This window comes from Oryctolagus cuniculus, chromosome 13 (genome assembly GCF_964237555.1).
Source record: "Oryctolagus cuniculus chromosome 13, mOryCun1.1, whole genome shotgun sequence".
In the NCBI taxonomy this organism is placed as follows: Eukaryota; Metazoa; Chordata; class Mammalia; order Lagomorpha; family Leporidae; genus Oryctolagus; species Oryctolagus cuniculus.
The window spans coordinates 102849163-102861973 of record NC_091444.1 but is presented as its reverse complement, the minus strand read 5'-3'; the positions used below and the strand labels follow the sequence as shown (position 1 = coordinate 102861973).

The window sequence follows — 12811 nt, the reverse complement described above, 5'->3', positions numbered from 1 at the left end:
TCTGTGTCTGTCTGTCTATCTCCAGCTCTCCTTTTCTCTCCGTAACACTAACTTTCAACTAAATAAAGTAATTCTTTTTAAAAACCTTAGAAAACAGCTTCATTAACATGCATTTTTTATTAAGTTAGTATACTTGAGCTGCAATACATTGAACATACCTTAAAAAGTGTGTCCAAAACCTGAAAAATAAAGTTTTAATACATTTAAAAACAAAATCTTTACAAACATTATATAATATATAGTTCAAGTCTTTTACCATGTTTAATCACAAAATGTACTAATTGTTCAAGTACAACCTTAAAAATGTATAATTTAAATAGTAATATTTTTATATTTAAAGATGGTATTTTTATGTCTAGTCTTTCTGGGCAACTTACTTCTAGGATAAAAAATAAATTTTCATCCTTACAGATTTGAATTAGGAGGCCCTGAAATAATTCATATAATTATTTCATATTTTCTTAATACAGGAAAAGAATACAATATAATTTCTCCTCAGAAGAGCACCATTTTTCTATTCATATAGCAGCAAATACAATAATGAAAAGCACTACCTGGAGGATGGCCCAAGTGCTTGGGCCCTGCACCCACATGGGAGACCAGGAGAAGCACCTGGCTCCTAGCTTCAGATTGGCGCAGCGCTGGCCGTAGCGGCCATTTGGAGGGGGTGAACCAACGGAAGGAAGACCTTTCTCTCCGTCTCTCTCTCACTGTCTAAATCTGCCTGGCAAAAACAAACAAACAAACAAAAACAAAAACAAAAAAACCACTACCTTCCCAACAGTATCTCTTCAGTGCAACTTTGTTCTTGCTAAGGAACTTATAAAAATCAAGATATAAAACATTATTCTACCACTTGATACTTTACATGTAAAATGTAAATAATTGGTTTGGGAGATTGTAAGAAACTGAATATATAAAACCCAACTATACAGTCCAAAATATCTACACTTACCACTTAAATTTAAGGTTAAAACAGTTACATTTACCACAAACACACACACACAAAAAAAAACTCACAAAATACCACATTACAGTTGGGTAAAAGTTTTTTTTACATTATTAAAGAGGGGGAATTACAACAGAACAAATATAAAATTGCTCTAAAGTTCCTTTCTGCAATATTAACCACATTAGCAGTTCAGAGTATGGCTCCACAACCAACAACATCAGCACCACCAATAAACATTCTTAGCTAGTAATGGAAGTTGTTGCATCTATGGAGTCAGAGACTCTGGGAGTGGGTCCAGCAATCACCTAGACTTTCTTACAGGTTATTGCTTTGCATGCTGAAGTTTGAGAATCACTAATTATAAGAAAGCCTAGATCTAAGCAAAAAAAAAAAAATATGGTTACTGTCTAGAAAATATACCAAACCAAATCAGAATTCATGTCTGAACCACCTATATAATGGTTTAGTAAGAAATTCCACTAAGTTACATTATCTACAAGTGACATAATTCTTTCCACTGTGAAATGAGATTCCAAGGTTCTCAGAGCCACCCATCCTGCCTTGGAACCTGAAGAGAAATGCTACCATGTCAATTCAGCCATTCTTTGTAGTTAGAGTTCTATAATTACTTAAAATCACTAAAACCTAGGAGAACAATGTCCTTCTCAACTATGTTATTTGCTGCATTCTGTAATTTGAAAATAACATGCTCAGGTGTAAGGTTTTGTTTTGGCATTGATGCTTGATGTTCTGAACTTTCTGATCTATGTGTGTGCAATGTTTCCTTCTCTTTTTGGTATTTTTATTATACATAGGTTGCACTATTTATACTTGTCTCACAGTTCTTGGATATTCTGTCCAGGTTTAATTTGTGTTTGTCATTTTTTTCTTTGCTTTTTCACTTTGGAGATTTCTGTTATGATATCCTCAAGCTCAGAGATTTGTTCCTTAGTCATGACCAATTTAATAAGTCCATCAAAAGCATTCTTCATTTCTATTTCAGTGTTTTTTGCTGCTGCTGCTGCTGCTGCTGCTGCTGCTGCTGCTGCTTCTTCTTCTTCTTCTTCTTCTTCTTCTTCTTTTTTTTTTTTTTGGTTCTTTCTTAGAATCTCATCTGCTTACATTGCTCGTCTTCTGCATTCTGTCTACTTTATTCATTAGAACCCTTGGCTGTTAATCACAGTTGGTTTAAATTCCTGGTAAGACAATTCAAATGATGCTGCTATATGTGAATGCAGTGCTCATGCTTCTTCTGTTCTTTAAACTATACTTTTTGTCTTTTGATATGTTTCAGATATTTTTCTTTTCTTGAAAATAATATCCCAAAGTTAGTCTTTTAAAAAAAAAAAAAGATTTATTTTATTTGAAAGGCAGAGCGAAAGAGAGACAAGGCAATCTTCCATCTACCAGTTCACTACTCAGATGGCTGTAATAGCCAGAGCTGGGCCAGGCTACAGCAAGGAACGAGAAACTCCATTCAGGTCCCCCACATCAATGGCAGGGGACATTGAAATGAAACATCCTGAGTGCAATTCCTGTGCCCTAACCCTTACCCTGCATAACTGCTAAAATGAAAATAAATCAATAAAGTCCCCACTGATGACTAAAAGTCACCCCTCCGAACTTTTCTAACTTTGGGTGAAAACCAAAGGAGGGAGGCAGCTGGCCACACCTGGCAGTGCCGTGTGTGAGACGGAAGGGCCACAGCAAGGGAAGGGGACCCGGGTGAGTGGAAGGCGGAAATCATCTGCCTTACCTCACTTCCACCGCTTCCATACCTAAGGCATTTCTACCCCAGCACATGGGAAGCACCACAGGACATGCCAAAGGCCCTTCCCATGAGTGACACCATTCTGGTTTGTTCTGGTCTATGGGAGGCCTACCACAGGAACTCAGTCCTCAACAATGGCCTGCCATAATTTTTTTTGACAGGCAGAGTGGACAGTGAGAGAGAGAGAGAGACAGAGAGAAAGGTCTTCCTTCCGTTGGTTCACCCCTCAATGGCTGCTGTGCACCGCGCCGATCCGAAGCCAGGAACCAGGTGCTTTTCCTGGTCTCCCATGTGGGTGCAGGGCCCAAGCACTTGGGCCATCCTCCTCTGCACTCCTGGGCCACAGCAGAGAGCTGGACTGGAAGAGGAGCAACCGGGACAGAACCGGTGCCCCAACCGGGACTAGAACCTGGGGTGCCGGTGCCACAGGTGGAGGATTAGCCTATTGAGCCGCGGTGCCAGTCCATAAATTTTCTTTAACATCAAACTAAGATCCAGCAATCTTTTAAATCCTACAAAATACTGTAACTAAAGAGCGGTGCTATACATACACAGAACACTTATTACCACATTTCATATAATAAATGATCAAAACATCCATAATCTTAAAATTGTTAAATAAATGCCACTGAAATTATATCAAAGGATGCTTCATAAAGTTCACTGAAACACAGACTTTAAAAAGTTTATTTGGGGCTGGTGCTGTGGTGTAATGGGTAAAGCCGCCACCTGCAGTGCCAGCATCCCATATGGGCACTGATTCCAGACCCGGCTGCTCCACTTCCAATCCAGCTGTCTGCTATGGCCTAGGAAAGCAGTGGAAGATGGCCCAAGTCCCTGGGTCTCTGCACCCGTGTGGGAGACCCGGAAGAAACTCCTGGCTCCTGGCTTTGGATCAGCACAGCTCCAGCCATTGCAGCCAACTGGGGAGTGCACCAGTGGATGGAAGACCTCTCTCTCTCTGCCTCTCCTTCTCTCTGTGTGTAACTCTGCCTTTCAAATAAATAAACAAAGCTTTTTTTAAAAAAAAGTTTATTTAGGGGGCCAGTGCTGTGGCGTAGTGGGTAAAGCCACCACCTGCAGTGCCAGCACCCCAGGTGGGCTCCAGTTGGAGTCCCCACGGCTCTACTTCCGATCCAGCTCTCTGCTGATATGCTTGGGGCAGCAGAGAATGGTCCACGTCCTTGGGCCCCTGCACCCATGTTGGGGGCCTGGAAGAAGCTCCTGCCTCCTGGCTTCAGACTGGCTCAGCTCTGGCCATTGTAGCCACTTGGGGAGTGAACCAACGGATGGAGGATCTCTTTCTCTCTCTCTCTCTCTCTCTCTCTCTGTAACTCTGCCTTTCAAATAAATCTTTTTTTAAAAAAAAAAGTTTATTTTGGTCCAAAAGAATTTTGTAAGATTTTTGCATAATAAAATTTTCCATGAACATTTTGAGGACCTTTCATATTACTTTTATCATATAAGCTCATTTTTAAAGACCACAACAAAATATAAATATTAAAGTTGAAATTACAAATGACCTAATTAATGTATAATCAAAGGAAAATACACAGATTTGAATGCCTACGTTAATAAAGTGAATGCTTTCCACTGCCCTTTATAACTCCTTATGGCAATGAACCTAAGGCTAACATTGCTGACAGGATATCACATTCAAGTTTTAACAACCAATACATGTCTCAATATTTTACACTTGGCAGTTTGCACAGAATACATACATTATGCTCTTCTTTAACTGCATCTTCTAGCTGAGTAGCCAAGTGTGAACAGCGCTGCAGGAACAAATTCATATCATCCCCAACCTTTCAAAAACAGTAACAAAACAAAGCTATTTTTATTTCAGAATCCATATCACACTGGCCTATCTCACCATATTTAACTATTTTGGAGATATTATAATTTTTACATGCTATAGATCTCTACAAACATATAGGAGAGGAAACTATGCTTCAAATGCTATACTAACAAACTCTCCCAGAAAGAAAAAGAGGAAGAAGAATACGTTCTGGAGAGTGATCTGTTCATTACATATACCCAACTATGGCCCTCTCTTCATTCTCCTCTACACAGTCGCAGAAAATCGAGGTCTGCAGCATTATAGTCTTTATGGGTGGCCCAGAAAGGGTAGCCATTGTGTGTATACCTTACGAACATCTCTTTCTATTAGATGAATATGAACTATGACTTGTGACTATAAGTATACATGCCAAGAGCTGGAGTCTTTCCCTCTCAACTAATAGGCAAATAGAAACTTGGAGGAAAAAATAAATCCAAATTAAAATGACACAATGAATAAATCTCTTCTAATAGAATAGTGATTTCTAAATCAAATAATTGACCTATGAAAAATAAATCTCAGGTGCTTGTCTAGAGTGAGTTAGTGCTCCTCCATGAAGAATATATTCCCTGAACATTATCTTTACATACTTACAAGTACCCCAAATTTTGTCATGGGAAAACTCTATAAATGTATGGGAAGAGAGGTTAAAAGCTTAAATATCTTTGGAGCTGGCACTGTGGCACAGCAAGTTAAAGCTCTGGCCTACAGTGCTGACATTCCATATGGGCTCCAGTTAGAGTCTCAGCCACTCCACTTCCAATCCAGCTCCCTGCTAATGTGCCTGGGAAAGCAGCAGAAGATAGTTCAAGTCCTTGGGCCCCTACACTCATGTGGGAGATCTGGAAGAAGCTCCTGTCTCCTGGCTCCTGGCTTCAAATTGGCTCAGCTCCTGTCATTGGGGTCATTTGGGGAGTAAAACAACCAATGGAAGCTCTCTTTCTCCTCTCCCATCTCTCTCTCTCTTGCACGCGCGCCCTCTCTCTCCCGCTGTAACTCGTTCAGCTAAATAAAACAAATATTTTTTAAAAAATCTTCAAAGAGATTGGGAAAATCAATAGGCAAGAGTTACAAATCGGGGCTGGCACTGTGGTGCAGTGGGTTAATGCCCTGGCCTGAAGCACTGGCATCACATATGGGTGCCGGTTCTAGTCCCGGCTGCTCCTATTCTGATCCAGCTCTCTGCTGTGGCCTGGGATAGCAGCGGAAGATGGCCCGGGTCCTTGGGTCCCTGCACCCGTGTGGGAGACCTGGAGGAAGCTCCTGGCTCCTGGCTTTGGATTGGCACAGCTCCAGCCATTGCAGCCATCTGGGGAATGATCCAGCGGATGGAGGTCCTCTCTCTCTCTGTCTCTACCTCTCTCTGTAACTCTATCTTTCAAATAAATAAAAATAAATCTTTAAAAAAAAAAAGAGTTACAAATCACATATACACAGCAAGTCCACTAGCACACTTGGGGATGTTCTTGACCCACATTCAGGTGCCACAGATAATAAAGAAGATGGAGACTGGTTTGACCAAATACGTTCAACAAAGTAGGACAGGGATACGCTAATAACAATGGACCATGGAATTTAAGCTGTATAATAGGGATTTAGAGAGGATCTGGGACAATAAAATGACAGTGGAATCAATGGATTGCAGGTCCCAGGGAACTCAAAGGTTTTTTTTTTTTTTCCAGTCAGAATTATTCATCGATTTGAGTGGGAAAGATAGGGAGTAGTGGTTAGAGACTGGGATGACTGCAATTCAAATTAGGGAACAGTAATCGGTAATGACAAGGACCAGAAAATGTCATCTTGGTATTCAGTGATACAGAGGGAAAAGAAGGTAAGATCAATGGAGGAAAGAAATTCAGTTAACTGAAATGCTAAGTATGTGAATACCTCTTCCACATGGATATTGAAGCCATCAAGAATTACAGCAATGGGCTGGCACCGCAGCTCACTAGGCTAATCCTCCGCCTAGCGGCGCCGGCACACCGGGTTCTAGTCCCGGTCGGGGCACCAGATTCTGTCCCGGTTGCCCCCCTTCCAGGCCAGCCCTCTGCTGTGGCCAGGGAGTGCAGTGGAGGATGGCCCAAGTACTTGGGCCCTGCACCCCATGGGAGACCAGGAAAAGCACCTGGCTCCTGGCTCCTGCCATCGGATCAGCGCAGTGCGCCGGCCGCAGCGGCCATTGGAGGGTGAACCAACGGCAAAGGAAGACCTTTCTCTCTGTCTCTCTCTCTCACTGTCCACTCTGCCTGTCAAAAAAAAAAAAAAAAAAAAAGAATTACAGCAATGGTAGTGTTGTGAGACAAGCAGAATATATTACAATAGAGACTAATAGCTGTCTACTGTATATTGATTCATCCTTTCTCCCTCCCAATCAGAACTGAGTTGTTTTTTTTTTTGAAATAGCAATATACATAGCTAATAACTATATTAAGTTTCCCAGGCCTGTTTACTGTTAAGGGTAGTCACATATCTCTCATGTATCTCAACTAAGCCAATGAGACTCAAAAAATTTTGGAATAAAACTACTAGAAAGACTTTTAGAAGGGGTTCAAAAATGCCAATCAAGATGAGGACATAAAAAGACATTAAAGTGTTAACATCACAAAAGAAAAAATATAAAATAATTCGTATGCTTAAGAATTCTGAAAAGGAGCAAACACAAGGAAGATGTGTAAATTGAAGTCCACAGAATAGAAGCTTTATAAATGAAAGCAAACCAAAGCCATATCCACATCTAAAGGGGACATGATGGAAGGAGGAAGTTGAGAAGTCTAAAAGCAGACCTGGCACTGACAAACAAAATTTGAAGGGATGAAGAAAACTCACCTGACCCTTTTGATATCCAATTAGCCTTGGCAGACGGATTGAGATGAGGAAGAACTTCCAAACAAAAAATTTTCTACCACCAAACAACTCCATTCTTAATTTTAATTTCCCAACATCATGGCAGAAAATATTATCTACATAATCATTATAAATAGCTAAAATTAAAAACACTGACAATAGGGGCTGGCACTGTGGTGTAGCGGGTAAAGCCGCTGTCTGCAGCACTGGCAGCCCACATGGCCACGGGTTCAAGTCTTAGCTATTCTACTTCTGATCCACCTCTCTGCTATGGCCTGGGAAAGCAGCAGAAGATGGCCCAAGTCCTTGGGCCCCTGCACCCATGTGGGAGACCTGGAAGAAACTCCTGGCTCCTGGTTTTGGATTGGCCCACCTCTGGCCATTGCAGCCATTTGGGGAGTGAACCAGCAGATGGAAGATCTCTCTCTCTCTCTCTCTCTCTCTCTCTCTCTGCCTCTCTGCAACTCTGCCTTTCAAACAATAAATAAATCTTTAGAAAATATTGACAATAACAAGTTTTGATGAGAATGAAAGGTCACTGAAATTCTCATACACAGCTGTGGGAATACAAAATGGTACTGCCATGTGGGAACAGTTTGGCAGTTGCTCATAAAGTTAGACATATACTATAAGCTACCAATTCTACTCTTAATTATCCAAGATTAATGAACACATATGTCCTTACAAAGATTTACACATATATCTTTCTTTTTTGACAGGCAGAGTGGACAGTGAGAGAGAGAGAGAGAGAGAGAGAAAGGTCTTCCTTTTGCTGTTGGTTCACCCTCCAATGGCCGCCGCGGCCGGTGCACTGCGGCCAGTGCACCACGCTGATCCGAAGGCAGGAGCCAGGTGCTTCTCCTGGTCTCTCATGCGGGTGCAGGGCCCAAGCACTCGGGCCATCCTCCACTGCACTCCTGGGCCACAGCAGAGAGCTGGACTGGAAGAGGGGCAACCAGGACAGAATCCGGCGCCCCAACTGGGACTAGAACCCGGTGTGCCGGCGCCACAGGTGGAGGATTAGCCTAGTGAGTCACGGCACCAGCCTACACATATATCTTAATAGAAGCTTCATTCATAACATCCCAAATAGCCACTGGATCCAAGTGTTTATTAGCTGATGAATAAGTAAACAAATTGTAGCATAGCACAAAATGGAATATTCTTCACAATAAAAGGAAAAAGCTACTAATACATAGAACAACATGAATAAATCTCAAAAACTTGATGATAATAAGGGGGTTAAAAGTTCAATAAATAAGGGCCACATACTGTATGATTCCATTTATATGAAATTCTATGAGAGGCAAACACTATATATGACAGAGCAGTAGTTGCCTGGAGTCAGTGTATGAAGAGAAAATTTACTACAAAGGGTGCTTAAGTGGAGCTTTCTGGGATAATGGAAATCTTTCAATTTTTTGTAATTATGGTAATTAGTGTTTATAGAACTATAATAAAGAAGGGTCCAAGTAATGTCATCCTGCATGGTTCTATGGCACAGTGCTTCTAAAACACTGTCAGAACCAAACCAAAATGTGAATCAAGACGATTTAAAACTGAATTCCAAACTCCTGCCAGCTCAAATACTGACAAGATTGGGGCAAGCATTTAGCCTAGCAGTAAGTTATCCTTTAGGATGCCCACATCCCACACTGAAGTGCCCAGGTCCCCCAAGAGGGTGCAGGGGTCCAGCACGTGGGCCATCTTCCACTGCTTTCCCAGACCATAGCAGAGAGCTGGATCAGAAGAGGAACAGCCAGGACTCAAACCAGCGCCCGTATGGGATGCTGGCGCCACAGACGGCAGCTTTACCCACTACATCACAGCCCCGGCCCCTCTCAAATAAACTTTGTTTAAAGGATTTATTTATTTATTTATTTATTTGAAAGGCAGAGTTACACAGAGAGAGGAGAGGCAGAGAGAGAGAGAGAGGTCTTCCATCCGCTGGTTCACTCCCCAGATGACCACAATGGCCAGAGCTGAGCCAATCCAAAGTCAGGAGCCAGGAGCTTCCTCCAGGGCTTCCCACGCAGGTGCAGGGGCCCAAAGACTTGGGCCATCTTCTACTGCTTGCCCAGGCCATAGCAGAGAACTGGATTGGAAGTGGAGCAGCCGGGTCTCGAACCTGCACCCACGTGGGATGCCGGCACTGCAGGTGGCAGCTTTACCTGCTACACCACAGCGCTGGTCCCTCAAATTTTTAAAAAATGTTTAATAAAACATGAAAATATCATCGAAATAAGCCTTACATGGAAAACAATAGGAGAGATTATAGATTAGACAAATCATATGAGAAATCAACCATATTGAAGAATAATTGTAGGCCAGCGCCGCAGCTCACTAGGCTAATCCTCCACCTGCGGCACCGGCACACTGGGTTCTAGTCCCGGTCAGATCGCTGGACTCTGTCCCGGTTGCTCATCTTCCAGTCCAGCTCTCTGCTGTGACTCAGGAAGGCAGTGGAGGATGGCCCAAGTGCTTGGGCCCTGCACCCGCATGAGAGACCAGGAGAAGCACCTGGCTCCTGGCTTCGGAACAGCACGGTGCGCTGGCCGCAGCAGCCGTTGCGGGGTGAACCAATGGAAAAAAAAAAAAAGGAAGACCTTTCTCTCTCTCTCTCTCTCACTGTCCACTCTGCCTGTCAAAAAAAAAAAAAAAAAAAAAAAAAAAAAAAAAAAAAAAAAGATTAACTGTATACCAGTTTCAGTTCAATTCAGTTCATAAGAGAATTATTAGCCTTTCACCCTACATAACAAAGAAACAATAACAATTCTCTAGAAAACAAAACTTTATACCTGTTTTCAATGTTCTTTTAAATACAATGCTAGGAATCCAGCAAAACACATAAAAACAGAGGTGGGCATTTGACCTGGTAGTTAAATGCCATTTGGTATATCCACATCCCATGTCAGAGTTCCTGCATTTGAGACCCAACTCTGCTCCCAATTCCAATTTCCTGCCAATTCCCAGCATGGAAAGTAACAGGCAGTGACTCAAATATTTGGGTCCCTGCCACCACCCATATGACAGTTCTAGCCTTGCCTAGCTCCAGCATTGCAGGCATTTGTGGAGTGAAAGAGCAGATAGGAAATCTCTCTCTCTCTCTCTCTGATAAATGAATAAAATTTTTAAAAAAATATTTCTGGCCAGCGCCGCGGCTCACTAGGCTAATCCTCCACCTTGCGGCGCCAGCACACCAGGTTCTAGTCCCGGTCAGGGCGCCGGATTCTGTCCCGGTTGCCCCTCTTCCAGGCCAGCTCTCTACTGTGGCCAGGGAGTGCAGTGGAGGATGGCCCAAGTGCTTGGGCCCTGCACCCCATGGGAGACCAGGAGAAGCACCTGGCTCCTGCCATCGGATCAGTGCGGTGCGCCGGCCATGGTGGCCATTGGAGGGTGAACCAACGGCAAAAGGAAGACCTTTCTCTCTGTCTCTCTCTCTCTCACTGTCCACTCTGCCTGTCAAAAAAAATATTTGTATATAAAACACAGGAACAACTAGGAAAATATGATGCAAAATCAAAAGAAAAAATTAGTCTGGAGAAATAATCACACTTATGGCACAGATACTGGAATTAGCAGACAAGGAATTTTTAAAAATTTGCCACTGGCAGGGCCAGTGCTGTGTGGCACAGCACCGGATCGAGTCCCAGATGCTCCACTTCCAATCTAGCTCCCTGATGACGCGCCTGAGAAAGCAACAGAAGATGGCCCAAGTACTTGGGCCCCTGCACCGACATGGGAAACCTGGAAGAAGCTCCTGGCTCCTGGCTTCGGATGGGTCCAGCTCTGGCCAATGTGGCCATAAAGAGAGTGAACCAGCACGTGGAAAACTATCTCTCTCTCAATTCTGCCTTTCAAACAAATAAATATTTATTAAATATTTTTAAAAATATTTATTATTTTTAAAATATTTATTAAATATTTTTAAAAATATATTGCAGCAGTGTGAAGAAGAAGGGGCAAGAACAACCTCTGGACTGACCAAAGCCCGTGCACCACTGCATGGCCCCGTGCCCAGCGCCTACCTCCCGATGCTGCAGCCACCACTGTGCCCCAGAGAAAGGCTGAAGAGGATGCTAAAGGAGATAAGGCCAAGGTGAAGAACAAAAACCAGCTCCTCCAAAGCCAGAACCCAAGCCTAAAAAGGCCCCTGCAGAAAAGGGAGAGAAGGTACCCAAAGGGAAAAAGGGAAAAGCTGATGCTGGCAAGGACGGGAATAACCCTGCAGAAAACGGAGACGCCAAAACAGACCAGGCCCAGAAAGCGGAAGGTGCTGGAGAAGCCAAGGGAAGGGTGTGCGTTTTTGTTAACTGTGTACTTCTGGTGACTGTACAGTTTGACGTACTGTTTTTATCAAGTTTTATAAAAAAGCAGAGTTTTACTTTTTTTCAAGCTATGTTGTTAGCACACAGAACACTTCCTTGTTGTTTTGTGGGAGGGAGCAGAGGTCACTAACAGAAGGTCTCCGAAGCTGGACTGACGGGGAAAACACCATCCCCCTGTAGCTTTGAGAGACTTCCTCTCAGCTCCCCGTAGGGATTCCCTGCCTGTGACACATAGCCACCGGGCACAGAACCTTGTGGCATGGAAAAACTAAATTTGATTTTTATGTCCCTGTCTGCCTTCAGCATAGACTTAACTCTCTCAAACCCAGAGACCTGTTGGGACCTGACCCCAATTTGGCAGCAGCATGACAGGCCATCTGGACTTCACAGTGACAGCCCTGAGATGGGGCACCCGAAAAGAGCAACGGATCCTTTTCTAGATCGTGGATCTGCAGATTGACCATTCTGCCATTTTTATTTCATTTCCTGGAAGTCAGGGTCGGCTTATGAAAAGTTGTTAAACAATGTGCTAAACGTGGAATGTCAGCCCTCCCTCTAAACCTCCCCTTTGCAGACCATCACATGGAGATTTCACTGGGTTTTATAGCAGCTTTCTGATTTTGGTCGTCCATTGAAGAAGGGAGTTGAAAGTTGTTGTATACAGTTCACGACTGTCAGCCTATGTCCTGCCTGAAATACCATGACTGTTTATGAAAAGAATCTTTAATAAAACTGTATACAGTTTAGCTTGAAAAAAAAAGTATTACTGGCAAGACAAAAGAATTTTCAGGTAAAGAAAAAAATAGGTGGAGAGGTAGATAATAGCCAGAGAGATAAAAACTTCTAAAAAGGAATCAAAATATAATTGAAGATATCAAAGTTGTTACATTTGAAATCAAATATTCACCAGATAGCACTATCAGCAGATCAGACACTACAGAATGGACTAATTATCTTGAAGATAGGGTAATATATATTGTCTAAACTGAAGAACAGAAAGAAAACATTGAAACAAATGGAACAGAAGAACTATTTTTTATTCACTTATCAAATAGTAATATATATATGTGTGTGTA

At 42.7% G+C, this 12811-nt stretch overlaps 1 protein-coding gene and 1 pseudogene across 4 annotated transcripts in view; one reads left to right on the top strand and one right to left on the bottom strand.

Moving 5' to 3' along the window:
- Positions 1–12811, bottom strand: part of LOC103350869 (coiled-coil domain-containing protein 7) — an 81099-nt gene that overhangs the window by 49535 nt on the left and 18753 nt on the right. For all 4 annotated transcript variants that reach the window (XM_070056097.1, XM_070056095.1, XM_070056096.1 and 1 more), the window contains exons 4-5: positions 4445–4528; positions 159–179 (exon numbers count right to left, since the gene is read on the bottom strand). In XM_070056097.1, the coding sequence (XP_069912198.1) occupies positions 159–179; positions 4445–4528 (105 nt within the window). The remainder of the gene's footprint in view (positions 1–158; positions 180–4444; positions 4529–12811) is intronic.
- Positions 4767–12195, top strand: LOC138845085 (uncharacterized; annotated as a pseudogene).